At 41.0% G+C, this 21,426-nt stretch overlaps 1 protein-coding gene across 3 annotated transcripts in view; it reads right to left on the bottom strand.

Annotated features, from left to right (window-relative positions):
- The window catches only part of nup153 (nucleoporin 153), a 21,997-nt gene extending 1,024 nt beyond the window's left edge, over positions 1 to 20,973 (bottom strand). The window contains exons 1-22 of one of the 3 annotated variants that reach the window (XM_080045446.1): positions 20,856 to 20,973; positions 17,385 to 17,604; positions 16,988 to 17,263; positions 16,442 to 16,581; positions 15,472 to 15,603; positions 14,016 to 14,132; positions 13,859 to 13,903; positions 13,597 to 13,650; positions 12,362 to 12,502; positions 12,197 to 12,249; positions 11,613 to 11,748; positions 11,160 to 11,330; positions 10,956 to 11,054; positions 10,769 to 10,853; positions 10,567 to 10,668; positions 9,827 to 10,471; positions 9,495 to 9,674; positions 8,347 to 9,255; positions 7,049 to 7,471; positions 6,371 to 6,595; positions 848 to 1,037; positions 1 to 676 (exon numbers count right to left, since the gene is read on the bottom strand). The exon at positions 1 to 676 is cut by the window's left edge and continues 1,024 nt beyond it. In XM_080045446.1, coding sequence (XP_079901572.1) covers positions 586 to 676; positions 848 to 1,037; positions 6,371 to 6,595; positions 7,049 to 7,471; positions 8,347 to 9,255; positions 9,495 to 9,674; positions 9,827 to 10,471; positions 10,567 to 10,668; positions 10,769 to 10,853; positions 10,956 to 11,054; positions 11,160 to 11,330; positions 11,613 to 11,748; positions 12,197 to 12,249; positions 12,362 to 12,502; positions 13,597 to 13,650; positions 13,859 to 13,903; positions 14,016 to 14,132; positions 15,472 to 15,603; positions 16,442 to 16,581; positions 16,988 to 17,263; positions 17,385 to 17,604; positions 20,856 to 20,933 — 4,512 coding nt within the window. In that variant the 5' untranslated portion in view covers positions 20,934 to 20,973 and the 3' untranslated portion in view covers positions 1 to 585. The remainder of the gene's footprint in view (positions 677 to 847; positions 1,038 to 6,370; positions 6,596 to 7,048; positions 7,472 to 8,346; positions 9,256 to 9,494; positions 9,675 to 9,826; positions 10,472 to 10,566; positions 10,669 to 10,768; positions 10,854 to 10,955; positions 11,055 to 11,159; positions 11,331 to 11,612; positions 11,749 to 12,196; positions 12,250 to 12,361; positions 12,503 to 13,596; positions 13,651 to 13,858; positions 13,904 to 14,015; positions 14,133 to 15,471; positions 15,604 to 16,441; positions 16,582 to 16,987; positions 17,264 to 17,384; positions 17,605 to 20,855) is intronic. The other 2 variants (XM_080045447.1, XM_080045448.1) reach the window with 2 other exon arrangements.
- Positions 20,974 to 21,426: the final 453 nt, after the last annotated feature.

Below are 21,426 nucleotides of genomic sequence, written 5' to 3'. Positions count from 1 at the left end.
TCCTGTAAGAGGAGCACTCTGAATAGTTAATAGGAAAACCACTGGAGATTTGCCGCACAGCTCTCACTACCTCTCTGCACATCACAGCTCATAACCTGATCACCCATACTTATTAGTAAGATTTTGTGTACACTCACAACTCTTTAGATTTGCACTTTTTGCCTTTGTAGTTTTATTACAAAAAAGACATTTGCCGAGGTTGAAAATATAGATATGACTGTCTTGCTTGTTTGTTATTCCCAATCATTTTCAGCAGAGGGTCCTTGCTTGATTTTTTGTTTTCTATGTCCGTGTCGTTTAGTAACAGTTGTTTTTCCAAGGGAAGTCCTGTGGGATGGCCTCACATATTAACCACTCTGGTCTACATGTGAAACCCTCTTAATAATCAGCCCAGCCTTTAGCTAAAACACGCCCACCGGCCCGGCCCAAACGCAAAGTCGCCCCAAGCCTCGGCCCTTCTTCACACGCCAAGTCATTTCAGTGTTGAGTTTGTCCAGTTTAGACATTCCAGGACTAGATTCAGCCTTCAGTGGGGATACAGTCAAGTCAAAGTCGAGTCTATTTTATAGTCGAGTCCATGGGGCTCTACTTTCTGCGCCGCACCGCTGTCTTGATCTTGCGCCCAGCAATTGTTTGTTGTTGTCCAGCAGGAGAGGCGGTGAAAGTTTTCGCTGACCTGGAAGCACAAACAACATTCACATTAATATGAGAATCAGAAACGACTTTCAAATATGCAGACTTGATCACTAACTGATCATAAGGCAGTATGAAGCTTAACAGATTTTTTAATTGTCAATAATATATTTCGTATGTTTTCAAATACCAGCAGACAAATTAATGGACTTACCCAATATTGAAAGCGGGGGGTTGTGCAAAGTTGAATCCACCTCCGGGTGCTCCTGCCTGGGGTGCGATTGAGGGATTGGCGGCGGGGGCAGGAGATGCTGCCGATCCCCCTCCAAAAGTAAACACACCTGCTGCAGCGTTGTTGTTTGTTGCTCCGAATGCACTGGCTCCTCCGAACTGAAAACCTCCACCTGATGAATAAAATGCATACAAACTTAACAATAAGTTATGCTACTCATTAGGGCTGTGAATCTTTATGAATCCCACGATTCAATTTGATTCAGATTCTACTCAAGTCCACTGTGTGCCAAGAGGTGTTTATGCATGGAATGGCATGAAAGTCCACGTCTTATTTATCCGCAAATACACTCACTGGCCACTTTATTAGGTACACCTGTTCAATGGCTTATAAAAACAAATAGCTGCTCAGACAATCACATGGCAGAAAATCAATGCATTTAGGCATGCAAACGTGGTCAAGACAACACGCTGAAGTCAAACCATGCATCAGAATGGGGAAGAAAGGGGGTTTAAGTGAATTTGAACGAGGCACGGTTGATGGTGCACGGCAGGATGAATCCATACTTTCATGTTGTTTACGCCAAATTCTGAACCTGCCATCTGAATGTCGCAACTTAAATTGAGACTCATCAGACCAGGCAAGATTTTTTCAATCTTCCATTGTCCAATTTTGGTGATCCTGTTTGAATGGTAGCCTCAGTTTCCTGTTCTTAGGTGGGGTCTTCTGTTGCTGTAGCCCATCCGGTTTAATGTTGGACGTGTTGTGCGTTCAGAGATGGTATTCTGCATACCTTAGTTGTAACGAGTGGTTATTTGAGTAACTGTTGCCTTTCTATCATCTCGAACCAGTCTGCCCATCCTCCACTGACCTCTGACTTCAACAAGGCATTTTGGTCAACACAAATGCCGCACTGGATATTTTTCCTTTTTCGGACCATTCTCTTTAAACCCTAGAGATGGTTGTGCGTGAAAATCCCAGTAGATCAGAAGTTTCTGAAATACTCAGACCAGCAATTCTGGCACCCTCAACATTACCATGTTCAAAGTCACTTAAAACCCCCTTTCTTCCCCATTCTGTTGCTCGGTTTTAACTTCAATAAGTTGTCCTCTCCAGGTCTACATGCCTAAATGCATTGCATTTCTGCCATGATATTGGCTAATAAAGTGGCCGGTGAGTGTAAGTCTATTTTAATGTGAAACTTATTGGAAATGTGACCACATATTTAAGAAGAGCCATCCATTTGACTCATCCTGTAAAGAAGGGAGACACATGGAATAAGATATAAGCACATTTAAGCTCAAAAAACGTTTTTTGCCTTTCAAAGTAAAATTTCCATGATCAAGGTTTTTTGATTATTGTGTCCGAACAATTATAGACACGTTTGAAAACATTTGACACATGTTTTAGCGCTTCAGTATGCTACACATTGAGACTATACAGTTAGCACGATGTCAGCCCTAAACTGCTGCATCATGCTAATTATCCAACATCAGTGTTTCCCCTAGAATTTTTTTTAGGCCCGGTGGTAAGAGCTGATAAAGAGTATGCGCGCCGCGTGCGTACCAAATTTCTAGAAGAAATTGACCAAAACGAACCCCATTTGGGATGAGCCTCTTTTGACAGCCCGTTAAAAATGAGGGCATAGGGTTATGCTTTCACATTCAGTACATTTGTACATGTGGTGTTTCTCACAGGATTTTTAGATCCTGCTGGGTGAGAATGGACCTTCTGGGGTCTGGGGGCATCCCCTGCAGAAGAAAACCTTATCATTTTTAAAGTTAAATGCATCAATCTGGTGCACTTTGAGAGATGAACTCTGATTAATTATGTGCTCTGTAAACAGCTGTCATATGTCCTGCCTATAACTATTTTCTGTAACAATTTGGAGACACAAGCCATGTAAACTATTCAAGAAAAACACGTGGATTTCAATAAAAAACAATAAACACTAAGATCTAATATAGACAGCTCCTGTCTAGTAGCCTACTCATTTCTGGAATAATCTGAATCACCTCACCCTGAAGCTAGCCTATTTAATTTTTATTTTTTTTAATGCAAATAGCCTTGTTGAAAATAAATGAATTAACATAGGCTACACATCATGATTAGCCTATCAACATGTGTGCTACATAAGGCAAATTCCCTATTCCGACCATTATATTTCATCTAGCCTATTTCTCAATTTAAAACATAAAAATAAAGTAGCATTGAAAATACAAATAGGGCTACAATAGCCAGCTGTTTTCAAGGTAACTTAACAGTTAAAACAATAAGTAAATTAATATGTCCCTTGAACATAAATGAATGCTTTTCTGAGAATGTCAAAGGCAGTAGCAGTGTGGCACTTCTGTACACTTACTGAAACGAGTGCATGCCGTTTTTTTCAGCGCTATCTCTGCTGTTGATACAGATTGGGTGTGTTGCCACGGCGACGTAGCGATTTTAACTTTCTAAGTTTTGCTCAGCACTTTTTCCTGTTCAACGTCCCTGTTACTGAGTCCTTAATATCTCCATGGAGCAGGCGCTGGTTTTATTTTTGCCACTAGTTCAGCGTTTGCTTGCTAGTCATGCTCCTGCTCATTGGCTTCCGTGTTTAACAAGTGCGCACCGAATGCACACGCGCATCGCGCCCGCCGTGAGCACACACACACACAAGCAGACACACAGATCAACTGATGGGATGATCAAACGAGAGGTTGTAAAGACAGGCCGACAGTGCCGCGCAGACGCTCGCAAATGATTATTACGAAATCAATGAAAAATGTATTTAAAAAAAAAAAAAAAAAAAAAACATTTTTTTTTTTTTTTTTTTTTTTTTTTTTTAAGTCAGGCTGCTGTTGGCCTGGCGGGGGGTCTCGTTGGCCTGGCGGGGCCGCCAGGCCTGTATAATGGTAGGGGAAACACTGAACATTATGGTGTTGGGGTGATTTGTGCCAAAGGGCCTGGGATAAGTTATAAGTAAGTAAGTAAAATGCATTTATAAAAGCACATTTAGCAAGTATGCCCAAAGTCCTGTACATAGTGCATTCAGTAGGTAAAAAATTAAGGTAAAATAGCAATAACACAAATAAAAGACATAACGCCCAGACATCCACGTATAATCAAAGATAGTAGTGCAGAGGTAAGATAGTTAATGGGGAGGGAATGCCAGGGTGTACAGATGGGTTTTGAGCCTTGATTTAAAGGCAGAAATGGAGGGGGAATCACATGTCAGGTGGCAGTTGGTTCCACAAGCACGGAGCAGCTACTGCGAAGTAAATTTCTGAGAGTTTTGCCAGTGGCATTGGCTGTATACGCTGGTCACCAAAAAGAAAGTGATTGACTACAGTAGCTCAGAAGAGACTGACATCTCCATTCCACTTAACGACACCACTGATGAGAGTTCAGATGGCCAGAACGATGATGATGGTGACTTTGTCATTGTGAGCTTTGTAGGTAAAACCACCTAGATCTGCTAGGTCTTGTTTAAGAAAATTGACCTTCAATCTTTGTAAAATATTTACTTTAAATAAACCTCAAATAAGTAATTGTCTAATGGATTTGTCTTGCATTACAGTTTATGAGATATATATCAGTGGCACAACTTACCCCACACTGGGGGCAACTTGAGCCACAAGACAACTTTTTTTCCGAATGCTATCTTTCTTAAATAGTTTATTTCAGATCCAAAGTTATTGTTGCCAGGGATGCACCACATCCTGAAATATACATACATATTTTAGCAGGGTTTTTCCTGGCTCAGAATGGGCCTTTGGGGGGTCAGTACGCGACCAACTTTTTTTGGAGTCGCGACTATGTACAACAGTAAAGGCAAACGGTTTATGTATTTTAAGAGGGTGTGGGGTTAAGGAGAGGGCAGTTTCTGTCCAGATAAAGAGCATTTCAGTCAGCCTGTCAATCACTACGTAACCATGGAGCTCACTGACGCTTATGAAATCACAATAAACAACCTGTAGATATTAAGTCAAAATACTAATAATGACTAGGCCTACCTATGGGCCGGTTTCACAGACATGGATTAAGCGTAGTTCTGGACTAAATTGTACCTTCAATAGACAATCTCCATTCAAAATTCCATTTAGTCCAGGACTAAGCTTAATCCATGTCTGTGAAACTGGCCCTAATTGTTTCTAATTGATCTAAACCATGGCAATTGCAAGAAGAAAGAAACAATCATAATCATAATTATTTTGAGTAATCACATTGTGTTATCACAATTATTAAAGACAGTTAATCATTATGCATTTATATTACTTTTAACAAGATTTTTTTCTAATAACACCATGACTTTGGACTTTAAACAAAGGCCTAATTGAACTGAAAACAGGGAGAATAGAAATAGGCTAAATAAGTGAAACATATTTTTAATAATTGAATAAAAAAAATATGTCAAAATAAAAATAACCAGTTGTAAATGGTGTTGATAGGGCACGTCTTTTGATAGCATTAAATGTAAGGGCATGATTTATTTATGTCATGGAGCTGGCTGGATAGGCAGTTGCATTGTAGTGTTGACAGTTGTGGTTGCAGGAGTCAAGGAGCTTTAAACTTCCTGTGTTTTTTTATTCAGTGATTGCTAGGTCATAGACCACTATTGCTAGGTCATAGACCACTATGATTCGACTTAAAGTGAATAAACAAATTGGTCGGGATGTTTAGAGGTGCAGATCAGGTCGTATATGCCTTTTTTCTTCTCTCTCTCGGTCGCGTATGTCACATTACTCGCGTGTCCGCGCGTGACAAATCTTGCACATTATTTTAGTTTGTTGTGAGTCTGAAGTGTTTTCAGACTACACAATTAGTTTTACCTTTATTCTCGTCATCTAGAAGTTTTTCACCCCGGCAATGCGCAACATTTCCCTCCTACTCTCTGGACCAGCCGATAGCAAAATTATCAGGTGAGGGAGGGGCCGAGCGAGCGCACCGCTCGGCTGAAAGGGTTCGCTGCATTTAACAGCCTGCATGCCCCGGCGTGCGGAACAATGATAGTTTAATAACGATTATTTTGTTTTCATGATTGAGGGAAGCCGTAATAGTAATCGAAAATGAAATTCAAGTTATTGTCCAACCCCTCAAGAAGGATGACTTAAATTGGACTGAATTAGGAGAGGTTTTAAATAGCTATATTTATTCTCAATCTTTATAATTTTGGCGCACCTGATTTTCCTTTGGCGCTGGATAAATCCGCTTTGGCGGGCGCCAAAATTTTCTCTATGCAGGAAAAACCCTGATTTTAGTTGAAGACATTATTGTCAAGGCCTAACTTTAAAGTCACTTTGAGTAAAAAGTGGCACAGCTTCCCCCACTCTCCCCTATTATTTATTTTTATTAATTCGATTTTGGCAAATTATGAATTGATTTAAGAATTGCAGGAAATAGGGATCACGATATTTACATTACGTTTTTTTTTCACCACCCCTACTGTTCATGATAAACATAACTTCATATCATGAGCACATTGTACTACGGACCACTTAAAGGAAAACTGATTCTATCATTCACCTTGAGGTGCAGAATTAGTAGCTGCCCCAAATACAGGTGTGGTGTTGTTCTGCTGTCCAAAGCCAGGGGCGGCGTTGGGTTTGGCTCCAAAGGCCGGGGTCTGGGAGGGCGTGGTGGGGAAAGGGGATCCGAAGGAGGAGCCGAATGAAGGAGTCTGGCTGGCCCCGAATCCACTAGAGGGAGCTGAGCTGAATCCAAAAGGGGAGGGAGCTGCAGATGGAGCTGCTAGTGAAGAAGAAAGGATCAAATATATCACTACATGTACTTGGATAATAAATATAAAAAGGTACATTTTAAAAAGGTGGCGTCAGCGATTCTGGAAAACGCTTGTCGAAATCAATTTGTCAAAATCAGTGAATATTTCCTCTTGTCCATACTGTGTGCTGAAACAAAAGCTAGTATTAATACAAAGTCTAGACTCTGCAAACGGGCATGTTGTTAGCTATGGTGAGCCCCTTTGTTTATATATCCTTTGTTTACATACCAGTTTACAGAGCCTAGGCTGTGTTTTTACACCAATTTATTTTCAGCAAACACAAAGTACAGACAGGTAGCGGATCGTGAGGAGATATTAACTGATTTTGACAAAGTGTTCACCAGAATCACTGACTCAACCTTTAATGATATCAAATGTAAATGTTTATTCTGTGGAATTACCACCATGAGAAAAATACTGACCTGAAGATGAGGCAGCAGGGGACGCTGCTGCTCCAAAACCGAAGGATGGAGCAGCAGCAGGAGAAGCAGAGATTGCAGGGCCGCCAAAGATGAAGGGCTGACCTGAAGCCGGGGCTGCAGTAGAGTTTAGAGTAGCAGCTGAGGGAGCGGGCGCCTGGCTGTCCTGACTCTGACCAAAGAGGAAGGCTGATTTAGCTGGAGGAGCGTCGCTGGAGGTGGCAGCAGGCTGACCGAACATAAAAGTGCTGGGAGCTGCAGACGGAGCTGGAGCTTGAGTGGAGTTGATGCTGCTGCTGGTGGTGGTGGCGGCGGCTGTGTTGTTGCCGAACAGACTGGGGGTCGGGGTGGAGGAGGACGCCGTGTTGGTGTTAGTAGGATTACCAGCCATAAAGGAAAATGGTTGTTTTGGAGCAGCAAAAGAATCTGTCGAACAAAACTTTGATTATGACGTGCAGTGCAGTAGTTAAGGGACAGAATGTGAATTTACACATACGAAGAATAATTGTCACATAAACAGTTGTATAATGTCCTCTTACGCAGAGGGGGACTTTCTACAGCCTGTAATGATGTCATTAAGGTTATCTTGGCTAACAATACAAACTAGGTAGTGGAGTTTGAAAGACATGGTCATAACGAGGCATATATGGTCTAATGAAAGGTGCTGTTGAGTGGATATATGTAAATTGTAGGATATAGTGACTTGGGGGCTTGACCCATACACAAAACTAAGTCAGGATATCACAGCCTCAGCTGCTTCAATTTTGAACACAATCCCAAGGACCAAATTTCTGAAAGTGAAGTAATAGATCAGAGGATTAAGTCTGCACTAAATTGTTTTGAAAGTGCCGGTAATTGGAAAGTTTAATTCCAACCTGAGAGTGTAACAGGTTTTTTCAACTGTCTGTATTATTGCACATCTACTATATCATACACAGCTATGTGCTCACACACCGTTTCAATGCAATACAGGTGTCTTCTAGTTCTACCAAGTTTTCCTTTTCCACAAGTATACCTTGTCAAAAAGAGAACTTGTCAATGTGAACTATAGCACTGTGGGGCTGAAGGCCTTCTTCAGTGGAGCTGAGCCAACAACCCGTTGCCTGCTTCAATCATTTAGGCTAAATGATGTTTAAGGGGTTTAGAATAGAACAACATTAGTGATGTTGCTGTTTCACCTAACTGAACTATAAAAAACACACAAACTATAAAACTTGATTTTCTTTCATAAAAATCAGCAAATTAAAACTATGAATAGATCGTCACAGCATCACGGTTTCAGTCTCTAAACTTTCTCTCACCTGTTTGTCCAAAGCCAAAAGAAGGCTTTAGGGCCTCTGCAGTAGATGATTCACTGTTCTCTGCTGGCTTGCCAAAGGGGTACGGGGGTGGAGGTTTCTCTGTTGGAGCACTGGGTTTGCTGAAAGAGAAGCCTCCTGTTGCGGCCGGTGCTGGTGCAGCATCTGCATCTTTACTAGCAGCACCGAAAAGGAAGGAAGACGGAGCCGGGGAGGCAGCTGAATCCTTCTTTTCCTCTGGCTTCCCAAAAGTAAAGGTGGGAGCAGCCGGCTCTTTGTCTGCCTGTACTGATCCGAACATAGGGCCCACTGGTGGTGTGGTGGTGGAGCTTCGATCGCCCAATCTCGCAAATACAGAGCTGGTGGTGGTCGTTGTGGTGGTGTTTGTTGATGTGGTGTCATTTGATGATGCCACAGTGTCACTCGACTCTTGAGTGGAAGCAGGAGTGAAGCTAACAGAGGATGAGGTGGTGGTGATGGTGTCTGATGTTTTCTCTTCAGGTTTTGACAGTCCAAAGGTGAAGCCACCCTTAGAGGTGTTGATTTCTGTGTTAGATGATCCAGTTCCAAACATTGTACCGCCACTGACTCCAAACTTAAAGCCAGAACCTGCGGCAGGTTGATCTGCCTTTTTATCATCGCTAGAGGCGGCCCCAAATTTAAAGCCCTCAGATGAGCCGAATTTGAACCCTGAGGGGGCAGTAGTGTCTTTAGAAGAAGAGCTTTCTGATGAGGAGCTTCCAAATGGGACTCCAAATTTGAATCCGCCTGACGACGAAGAACAAGACTCTGACAATGAGCCACCAAACTTGAAACCTCCGGATCCCGAGGTGCTGTCTGACGTGCCAAATTTAAAATCTCCAGAACTAGAGGTAGAGGAGCCTGAAGTCCCACCAAAAGACGAACCAAAAGCTGAAGATAAAAGATTAAAACAGTGGATTAGTTTCAGGTTTTACATTCTCGGGTACATTCAGCAAAATGTCATCCATGTTAATCAGAACACTCAAATATGAAGCATCAAGAAGCATTTGCCAAACACATAGTGTTAGTAGTATACAAGAAACTATGTGGCAAATATAAAATTCTGAATAAAATGTGACTTTTTAAGTAATTTACTTTTAATATAAGTCTGTTTTTTGTTTTTTTTTTACCTTTGGGCTCCACATTAGCTCCAGGTTTGACTGTCTGACAGGCAACACATTGTACATCAGCAGCCTTATTCTGAACAAGACAGACATCACATTCCCAAGCACCCTCTGGCTTCTTGAACGCGTCTAGTGAACCAAACACTTGAGCGCTGCTGGATGAAGAAGAGGCTACTGCTGAAGCTCCTGTTGTGAGGATAAGGAAAATAGAGTGAATTTACTGAACTAACAATTGACTTTTATAAATACCTTGGAATTATATAACGCCTCAATGGAAGTCTAAGATTCGGCACTTGAGAATTAGAATACTAATATTACCATGATTGTGCTCTCATTACCTGGTTTAGCGCTTGTGCAGGCCACACACTTTGAATCCTCTGCTTTGTTTTCTACCATACATGTATCACATTCCCATGCACCCTCAGGTTTTTTAAACTTGTCTCCAAATCCGACGAACCCTGTAGAAACAGGGGCTGTGGGGTCAGATACAGTCTTAACAGCTGAGAAGGCAGAAGGAAGAGTCAGTGAGGGTTTGAGCCCTGTCCCCGGTTTAGCCGTTTCGCAGGCCACACACTTTACTGCGTCAGGTTTGTTTTGAACAAGACACGTATCGCAGTCCCACGTTCCTGCAGGTTGGGAGAAAATTGTGCCAAACCCTGTGGTGGTGGTTGTAGTGGTGATGGTGGCATCCGTGCTGCTGCTGCTCTCTAACCCAACCGAGGGGGCGGCCGAAGGTTTACTGTCCATAGATTTAGATGAGGAATTGGGCTGTGGGGCCATACAGCAAACACACTTTGTGTCCGATAGCTTGTTTTGCACCAAGCAAACATCGCAGCTCCAGCCTGGTTGGGCTTTGAACAACCCTCCAGACTCTGTTGAAGAAGAGAGGGAGGGCGTGGTTGTGGTGGTGGTGGATTGCGTGGAGGTCTCCTGCGGAGAATCCTCTGGACCCGGGGAGGTCCGAGTGACCGGAGAGGCAAAGCCTAGACAGAACAAGTAAAAAGGATTACAACAGTGAAACTTGTAAACCATTACCATGAAAAACACTGCAGATGTATAATGTCTTATTCATTCTAACCAGGTGATTTCAGAAGATCCAGCACACTGCCTTGCTTCAGGGTTTTGGCTGGTTTGAAAGGTCCTTCGAAATCGTCTGTGCTATTGCTTGTGGCTGGCTTCGCTGTAGAAAACAAAAAAAGCACACATTTGCAATCGATAAGCAATGTTCTCAGGGAAGGTATAGAATCATCATAATGTGAATAGTAAGAAAACCGTCTTACTTGCTGCCACTATCGGATTAGCCAGCTTCCCGTTTGACATGGAGGAACCTAACTTTGCTACAGGTGCACTGAAAGTGAATCCAGCCTATAAACAGGAAAAACAAAACAAAATATGATCAATGTTACTGTTGTAAATGGTTTATCTAATCAATTAATAATCACGAGAATACAACATAGTTTTACTTACTGAGGGGGAAAAGGAAGAGGGGCTAGCAGCAGTTGCTTTGACAATAGGGGAGGAAAATGTAAAAGGTTCACAGGGTGGCGTGAGGGCCGGTGATGACTCCTTAAAAAAATAAAAATAAGGAAATTAACGAAATGCATAAATAATGGTGTTAACCATTAGACTTCTAATAGCAATGTAGTGGAATAAGAATAATTTAAGACAGACCTTAATTGTGGCTTTTTCCTTAGCGGGAGTCACAGGCGTGACAATGGGGGCGGGGCTGCTGATGGTGATGGAGGTGGTGACAGGTGGTAGAGGAGAGGTGAAGCTGAAGGTGGGCAAGGCGGAGGTGTTGATGGGAAGTGAAATGGCCGGCAGGTCCGGTACATCAGCCATCTGAAGTCAGAAAACAAGCTTGAATATCATTGTGTCATGAACTTGAAGGCACAATCTATCTTACAGCGAGAATAGCAATGTTTCATAACCCTTCCCTCAACCAGGTCAAAAAAAAGGGTCCGATATTGCGGTGGTATAAAAGTATGAACAGACATTACTAAACACTTTGTGTATCAAACTGATAAATTAATGTAGATCTAGAGGTTAGATACAAATAATAAACAAATATTGTCATATTCTACATCCTAGCATTTTTTAAAACAGAGCCTTGGGGTTTTTCACCTCTTCCTCTTCAGGGCGTTTAGAAGAAGGCCGTGTGGTGGTCCTCTCTCTCTTCATCTTGCCCCCTCCAGAGCTCACACTGCTGGCTGCAGGCGTGCTGGACAAAGGATAGGCCGGGACACTGAAACTCTTTGTGCTAGAAGTAGACAGGGAAAAAAGTAGTAAGGAAAACAATCCACAAACAAGACAGCCGTGAGGTCTCCCAACAAAGAAAGTGTTTGACAATTACCAGAAATGTTGTATTTAAGGTATATTAATTTGCTGTTACTTGAAATATGTGTTGCTTGGAATTATTTCGTATAAAAACACACAAAAAAAAGCCAAAATTAACAGTTTATCCTGTTATATTCTTCAAACCTGACTACATAGAGGTAACATAAAAATAGCCAAGAAATTCATCACTCACTGATAAGATTGTGAAATGAACTCTTAATCTTGACATTTTTGAGTAATGCAACAAGGAAGTTTTAAATGTTTACATTTAAAGTAGTTGATGGAAAAGTCAGCAACACAATTTAAATGTATTTATTAAGTTGCATCTGTTGTCATCTGTATGAACTTTTGGCAGTGCAACCATGTTTTACCTTTGAGATGGACCTGGGGTTGCTTCAGGTAGTTGTGGTGATTGTCTTGTGGGCTAAGGGAGCAAAGCAGCAACAAATCAGGTTTGCATTAAGTCTTTATTTGGATGCTTCTAATACAGACAAACAATGTTGTGTTGTGATATCATGCAGCACTAAGTTACTTACCGTCTCTCTTGGGGTCCTGTCTAGAGTTCGGCTCACACCTCCAGGAGTCAGTGTAGGCCTGAAGGACACGGAGCGGTTTCCTGACACCGACGCAGCCGCAGGAACTACCAGTTTCTGCACAGGTGGAAGGGAATAATCCATCTGAAATTATAAAGGATGGGAAGAAATAGACAATATAATAATTACAACCAAAGGCAATGGCAGTGCTTCATCCTTCATAATTTTAGATTAGAGCTAGGCTAATTAACAATACTAGATTAGAAAAATTTGTATCATTGTACATATAAATTACAATTAATTTCAGTGTAAATATGCCAAACTAGGTTTGATGTTATTCAGAAACAGTATCATCTACACGAGACGTGCCAATTTTTTTGCAGTGGAATATCCACCTTAGGACATATCTTATTCTCTCCAATTTAGCAATTTGCAATAAACAAATCCCAAGGATCAGTATCAAGCTTGTTTGCTTGTCAGAAAAACAATAAGCCAATATTCCAAGTACTGTATCAATATCCAAAAACTTAAAAAAAAAAAGAAATCGAGAATTGGTCAGGAAATATTTACGACCTTGACAAGGTAAAACCCAAAAGCCACAATCGGCCCAGATAGTGAGCTTTCTTCTTTTGGACCTGAAAGGGTCAATTCACCAGTGTTGGGTTTTTACAAAGCAGCTGTCACAGCTGGGAATGGCTGACAGTAATAACTGAGGACAAGTCCAGTACAGAACTGGCACAATTGAACAATGGACTTCACTTAACACACTGTGCAAGTGTGTACACACACACACACACACACACACACTTTCATGAGCCAAAACAAAATCACACTTGCACGTACAAGCATGTATAAAGGAAACCACACACGGGCGCACACACACTGTGTTGAACAGCTGTGTCCCAGCCGAGGAGAATCCTGTTAATTGGTGTAAAGAGGCCAACAGGCAGTAGGTTGGCAAATGACAGGACGACAAACCACAACAAGTGCTGCTGGGTTTGTACAAAGATATCTCTGTTCAAAACACTAAGCCTTGTGCTAAGCTAAGTATACACAGGACAGAAGACACAAGTCAACTTAGTTTGCTGATGTGCATACACAAGTCACACAGGGACATATGGCATTAAGTTATTATAAAATCAGAAAAACAAGGCTTAACATAGTGACACAAAATCCTATTTTTTGACAGACCGGACATAAGAGGGAATCATCAAAAGAAATTAAAAGCCTCTACTTACCCGTTTCTTTTTTGACCCGAAATGTGAAAAATCTAGATTTGTGCCATCCATTGACTGCAAGAAAAGAAAAATCCTCTGAGAAAACCCTCAAATAAGATGATTATTAATCACAGGTGGTTTCGATGTTAGCATTGGATGATTTTAATGATACTTGTCTTTAGATAATATGACATGCTATTCTCATGTTTGGGGTGTTTAAATTGCATACAGTGCCCTGTTGTATTACGATTAACATATGTGTAAGTATAGCAAATGCTCTTACTGCTGACAGTGGGGATGAGGCAGCTGATGGGATTCTCCTTGCATCCTGTTGAAGAACAATCAATATGCTTCCGTTTTAGATAAATGTAATTATCAAACAGGAACATTATAGCTAAATCTAATCACAGTCATACTGATGAGTTGATGTGAACACTCACAGCCAAGGGGCTCGACATGCGCTCCAAGGACTGCAGGATGCGTCTTGCTGTGGCACTGGTCACCCCACAGGGCTGAGCACCAGCAGGCTTGGCCTTGATCTGTCTCCTCACTGGGGCCTGCGAATCAAGACGAGCTAATTTAATCTCCAATTAAATCAATTCTGTTCACACCTCAGTCACATTGATCATATGATGTCAGCGTAAAAAATGTACTCTTCGCTAGGGCTGGGCGATATGACGATATCATACCGTGGACGATATGAAAGTGTCTACCGGGAGAGATTTGGCCATACCGTTTATACTGGAGAAAAAAAGTTCATGTGGCGGGAGCATAGATAGAGCGGGAGGCAGCTGTCCCTCCGAGTCCCTACAGTTACACCACCGCGCCACACGGGGGCTCTGCAGCAGAGTTCTGGGCTGTAATACAGCTTCTCTACCCTCAACAGAAGAAGCCTCATCTGTTGCTCTAGCCGTCTAGCTCCGGTCCGGTGAGCCGTCACTACAGTTAACAAACCAACTCCGTGTCACGGTGGCAGAGCAGCTGGTATTAACGGTCAAAAATGTCATCGGGCAAAGGAAACTTGCTTGCTGCTTCAGCGTGCTGTTGCCGTGACGCAGAGTTGGCTTGTTTTAAGCCGCAAACTACATGGGTTAGCTCTCGTGAGCTAGCTGGCTAATAATGACATCTTTAGCATCTACTCGGGGCTTCACCCCCATGCTGTTATTGTTGGAGACAGCCAGCAAGGCTGGTTTTATGTAACTTTAAAACATGTCAAACTTGAAAATATTATTTGTGTTGAAGCTGGAGTTAAAGTATTACCAGACATTTTCTCATTAGTTAATTTTGACAGCTTTTTTAAATGAAGATGAGCAAATACTGCAGGAAAATTCAAGTCTTTCATTATTTTGATATAGGCTACTATCAATTGGAAAATGTAGGCTCTTTGGTTGATGCTGTCATTTTTATTTTGCACTGACTGACTAAAGCCAGACTGGTGTGGTATTTTGCACCAGTTTTTCTTTTGTATGGAAATTTAAGTTCCAAGCAAAAGATGAAAATAATCTAATGTGATTAAAGTTCAGTACGGTTATTGTAATCCATTGAATTTAAAGGAAAGATACTATACCGCGATATATATCCATATCGTGATATAAAATTACCTATATCGTGATATAAGATTTGGTCCATATCGCCAAGCCCTACTCCTCGCCTACAAAGGGCTTCAAATGTCATAACACTTAAAGCACATGAATTGCGAAAGCACAATGTGTTAAACCAATACCACAACATATGAACCAATGTATACACACACACACACACACACACACACACACACACACACACACACACACACACACACACACACACACACACACACACACACACACACACACACACACACACACACACACACACACTTTAAGTTTCTATCCTATGTGGTTCTCAGTAGCTCACCTGGTACGGTGTTCCAGGACGGGTTCGAGAGTTTCTGACTGCAGCAGCTCCACCGTACATGGTCTTCCCGGGGTAGAAGGGTGAATCTCCGAGCTGACTGGAGTTTAGCACAGTGCTGTTGTTGAATGATGACTAGAGGGAGAGGGAAGAATAAAAATTGCGTTAGGGTTCAGATAAATGTCTTTATCATATTACAAATCACTGGCATTCTCCAAATTAAAGTTTGTTATATGATATAAGGGAAGTAAGGCTTAAAGAGCTAAAAACAGTATCATGATTAAAACTGCAAATACATTCAATCCCTTACCATTGAATAATATTAATATTTAAACTATTATCCCCTAATAAGGTCATGTCAAATATCCTTTTTTTTCTCATATAAGATGTTTACATATGAACCCAACAGGGGTTTTATATGGACAGTTGTTGTCAGATGCTAAATGAAGTGTTACGAACATCTGATGCAAAAAGCTCAGAATTTTATTGTCACAGTTTTTATAATCAATACTCATCTGACCTGGTAGAATCACAAATCACAGTAAATCAGACGTCATGATATGACTTGGCAAAGTGTTACGGTTAGCGTGCTGCCATGCACTTGAAAATGTACTCAGCACATGAGTGAAGCTGGATGAAAGAGAAATTAAGATTCTATCGGGCTGTGAATGAACTAACTGTAACATTGATTTCCTAGATAATGGGATTTAATGAACAAAATAAAAAAATGTTTGTTAAAAAGTTTGAAGCAACATTTATCTAGACATAAAAAATTGTACAGTGTTAATTATGTTGAAGGTTGTGGTGCACATGACTCTAAAGAGTTGGGTGCACAGACATTATATATTGAAAGTGGGTCACTGCTCCAAAGGCACGGCCCTACATACAATCCTGACACACCAAAGTACAGAGCTTTGTGGCACAGATTTGCACAAGTTAATCAGTATGTTGATGGACAGACACCACAACTCACATTGGAGGAAGTTCCAAATACAGACAGGTTGAAAGCAGGCCTTTTCAGACTAGAATGGGCAGGCTGAGGCCCAGCGTGTGTTCTGTCCATCTCTGGGGACCAAAGTTGGGGCAGTGATGCCGTTTTAGAAGTGGGGACATCTGTAAAACAGACAAGAGATTTTAAAAACATCTCAGACCAGAGCAATCATGTTCAGCCTCTTCATTTCAGGCCTAAGACAATACATATACAAGAGAAATATTGTCGACTAGCCTCTACCTCCTGCAACATTATTAGTTTGGAACATTTACCAATGATTCTTAAATCATCAACTTATTTTGTTATTTTCGTTGCTGCTATTCAAGCTCAGAGAATACAAGAAGAAAACCAGATCAACTCACAGGAAATGTTTATTGGTTTCTGCTATTTTTGTTGTTTCCCACATTAAAGTCAACAGCATAATAAATAGTGCCATATACTGAACAATACAGAAAAGCTGGTATTAAGTGTTTTCTAAGCTTTGCATGGTGCCAAGCCACCACCATTTACTCAAAGATCTGCATTTACCTTTTTCAGAGGCGCGGGAGGAGAAGCCGCTAGTGGTAGAGATGTTGTCATCTTCGTGCTGGGAGAGGTTGTCTTTGATTTCTTTGACCAAGGAGAAACCTGTAGAAAAGGGTCCAGGGGCTGAGGAGGTGGAGGGCTGGGAGAAGAGGCTGCTGGAAGCCCCCAGATTCGGAGAGGAGGCATCCAGCGGGGGAAAGTGTAGGTGTGCGTGACTCAACGGAGGCCGAGACAACACATAGTCCTGAAAGTTTAGGGATGCCCGGCTGGTTGAGGGTTCTGTGCAAAGGAGAGCGGAGCCACGGGTGAATATGATGGTACAGTTGACAAAGTAGAGACCCATTCAATGGATATTAATTTCCCCTGGGCAATGTATATGATAGCCGAGTGATCCCCTCACCTGTGTTACTGGTGCTTGGCTCTGGGGAGTCTCGTCCATCAATGGGAGGAGGCCCCTCTTCGCTGCCGTTGGGAGGAGGCTGCAGCTGGCAGTTCTGGTCAGTGGCCTCTACAGCACCTCCTCCATCAGGAGCATCTTCATTCTTAAAGTATTTCTGCAGCCAGGAGGGAACGATGCTCTTAACTGTGTCTGTCACTCGACTGATGAGTCCTGACTGCTGCTGATAAAAACACCGGGGAGGGAGAGGAAGCCGTGAACTGAGAGATAAAATGTGCGAAAAAGGCAAAGACGAATGCACACAGACAAAACAAATAACCGTCAACTCAGTCCATTATCTGTAGCCTTCTCAGAAGAAAATTCACAGGATAATAATAAGCATTGGATAAAAATGAAAGAATGATGTAAAACAGTGCTGCATGGAAAACAGTTTCGCTATATTATATATATTTATTTATTTCTACTAACACCGAGGAAAACTAATAAAATATTATTTATGGTCTTCAAGAATATGATTATTTTTTAAAAGAAAGTCAGTACAATTTGCTTTAAATTTGTTGTCTTTTTTATTTTTTTAAGCAGTTGCACTCTTGGGATTATTTCAAAAGAGAAGCTATTCGTCCTCCCAAGCGCAAAGCTAAACAGAAGCTCTGTATGACTGATGAAACTGGGTCAGGCACAGTGTACGCTTCTGTGAAGCAGTGAGCAATGTAGTGTACAGTGGTATAGTTGAATGGATTCCAATTGGAGAGGATGAGTCTTGTCTCTTACCCCAGGCAGAGTAAATAAAGGAATTAATAGGTTTTAAATATATAAAAGATCTCCTCTGTAAAATCAATCAGCTGTGACACATAGCGAAAAACATCCTCTACATTTATGGCACTTTGCAGGTCTTAACTAGCTTACTGGAACACTATTGACCATATTTGATTAGGTTGTCACGTTCACAACATTTGCTCCAGTAGTAAAATATACCAGCAACATTAAAAGCTTCATGTCAATAATAACGTCTCAACTATAATATTGAACAGTTTTGGAGTTGCAGCAGGAGAAGATGACAAAACTAGAAGAAACAAAATATATTTACATTTTTTTTTAACACTTATAAGGTATTGTGACTGCACTTGGATGTTTTCAGAGTACCGCTAGAATGTCCCATGTTTTCATGACAAGAAAGTAGATGGAAAAGGTTGAGAAAAAGACCTTGCCATCAAGAGCAACACTTCATGTTCTCTATGTCCCACCCGCTGTAGCTTACAACTTCTGATAAAAGCTATATGTGCCTCTTGCTTATCTACAAAATACACCTGTAGCCCACTTTGCACTTTAACCTGTGTGCAAATACAGTGTAATACCCACCACAGTGCTAGTTTGCTTAGCATGACATAAACTATTGTTATTAGGAATTAAGGGAGCTACATTTCTGCCATGGACAAGGCCTGGGCCATGTGACTAGTGACCTGAGGTTGACTGCTCTTTTTGGAAGCGAACTGAAACACAGATGCAGACCTATGCATCAGAATCCTTGACTGTATAAGTGCATCAAGCTTTTCAAGCCAAAAGGTCATATAAATACATGTATTGGGCTTAAAATCATTGACTCGGTTGAATTGGTACATTTAAGCTATTTTAAGAGGAAAGTAGAAGAGACTTCTATTTCTACAACTTGCTCTTTTACGTTGTGAGATGAATTGAGACAGCAATGGCTTAAACATTACGCTTGTTCTGCTTTTTAACCAGCAGTGTTGTGCAAACCAAGATAAAAATGGTTATACAAAAGATTCAGATAATCATTGTTATGGTTGACTTAAGTCAAGAAATATGTGTATAATTTCGCCTTATGTGCCATTTATTCAAATGCAAGAGCATTTAACGTTGTATTCATGACTCATATGGCATAGCTGAAGCACTGTTAAATTCATATTTGCATTTATTCAAACTAAATGTTTGTCAGTCAGTTTCTTGCTGGCATGTATTCATTACTCCTGACAAACTCTATTTCAACACACAAATCTAGAGTTCAAAACATGTTGGTTGTTGATGAAGAGCAATATGCTCTCAAGAAATAAAACATGATATTGATACCAACCACATGCCAAGTCAGCGGGGTATGTAAGATAAATTACATGACTATACTGTATACAATAGATGCTGAACCAACAAACCACACTAACCTATGCACCCGCAGCCTTAAAGTACAATGTTCATTAAAGAGAGGTGCTGCTGATTCAACTGTATGGTTATTTCTAAGGGGTAGTTTGTGGTGCTGTTGAATTAAATTGTTTAATTCTGAAGTATATGAATAAGAATTATTCTTATATTTTGTCACTCCATTAATATTAGTGTGTATTAGTGAGTGTGATATGATGCATTTCATGTCCTAATGATCACATATCTAAAGTTATTTAATTATATACAATGTGGTTGAAGTCCAAACACCGAGGTAGATCAATGATGTCAGCCATTAACAATAACTATCTAGTCAAACTTTTTTGTAGCAGGTGCACTGACAAATTAATATCCGATTGCCGATCTTTAGCTGGTCTCACTGATCAGCAGTTTTTAAAACTATCAATATCAATATTCAGATTATTGTCAAAAAAGAAAGCATTCCAGTTCAGTCAGATACACACGCAAACACACACTAGTAGGCTGAAATTCATATAAACATTTATAGTTCACTAGATTTATTCTACGTAATTATTGACAATATGAGTAAATGGATCCCCCGTGCACAAAGACACGTCTTATATATATTATTTACTTTAAAGAGTGTTTTTAAAGCTAACATTTGAGTATGTCCAGTAGGCTAGTAAACCCACTCAGGCAACCATGTGGGTTCCCAATCAGCCAATGCTTCCTGCGCAATACAAGTGGCTGAGATTTGGCTAACGTTAGCATCCGAAAGGATTCACGGCAGAACAGCAACACAGTCATAACATTTGAAACTGCATGAAGGGCAACTACTAATAGCTATTTAGATATGAAAATAGGACCCACAACACCACGTCTGTAATACAGGCGAAGATGTGAAACCTCCCAACTTAAAAGCAGAAGACAACAATGCGTTGCTGGCCAGCTAGCATCATTAGCGTGATCGGCTAATACTTCAAAATCTAGTTCCTAGCTATCCGCTAAGTTCGCTAGCAGCTGTTAACTTAATAATATCGCAGCGGTTGGATATCCCAGCGTATCGTGTGTATATTTACAGTTTATAAAGTACTGGTTAACTGGTCTTAAGGACTCACTGTGTCCTGATTTGACCTGTCAAGTCCGTCTGTTTTTGCTAACCTAAGAAAAGCTAGCTCACTAGCATACCCCGGTCGGGTAGTAGCGCGTGGAGGCCACGAGCGCTAACAGCAGGCCAGAAAATGTCTCAACAACACAATAACAAGCGCCAAAATATGGTGGCACTGCAGTTACTGTAGCGGTCTCGACACGGGCTTTTAACACGAAAACTTTCATTCGGTTTACCTGTTTACTCTTGGCGTAAGGTTTAGAGGCGATGTGATATCTCCTGCTTTTAATTTTCCCTCCACCCGTGGCCGCCATGGCTTTTTCGTCTGAGTGTCTATCGGTGTTTCGGCGCCGGATAGCTGTCATCCAGCACAACGGCCGCTGAATGAGGCACTGTGGGAAATGTAGTAGCTCAACACAACAAAGAAGTCGGTTTGACGGGACACTGCACCCTGCACCGCATGGCTGATGCGGTTATTTCTGTCATGTAACGGAAATGTATAGATCTATGGTTTTTAAATGTTTTTGTTTAAATTAGACTGTAAATGGGAAGCATGACCTATGCATTAACATAATTATTAATTGATCAAGAAAAAATGCAGCTGCTAATTTTGATAATTGATTTATCGTTAACCAACGATAATTAATAAATGGTGAACCAAAAATGCCAATCATGCTGGTTCCAGTTTATCAATATGGGAATTTCCTAATTTTCCTTTTGCTACCTAATTTTTAAATATTTAGTTTGACCCAAGGCTCTTTTTTAATTTCCAGATATTCCTATTCATTGTTTGCTATACCACATTTC

This window comes from Ammodytes marinus, assembly GCF_949987685.1.
Source record: "Ammodytes marinus genome assembly, chromosome: 17".
In the NCBI taxonomy this organism is placed as follows: Eukaryota; Metazoa; Chordata; class Actinopteri; order Uranoscopiformes; family Ammodytidae; genus Ammodytes; species Ammodytes marinus.
This window is presented reverse-complemented; position numbering and strand designations above follow the sequence as displayed.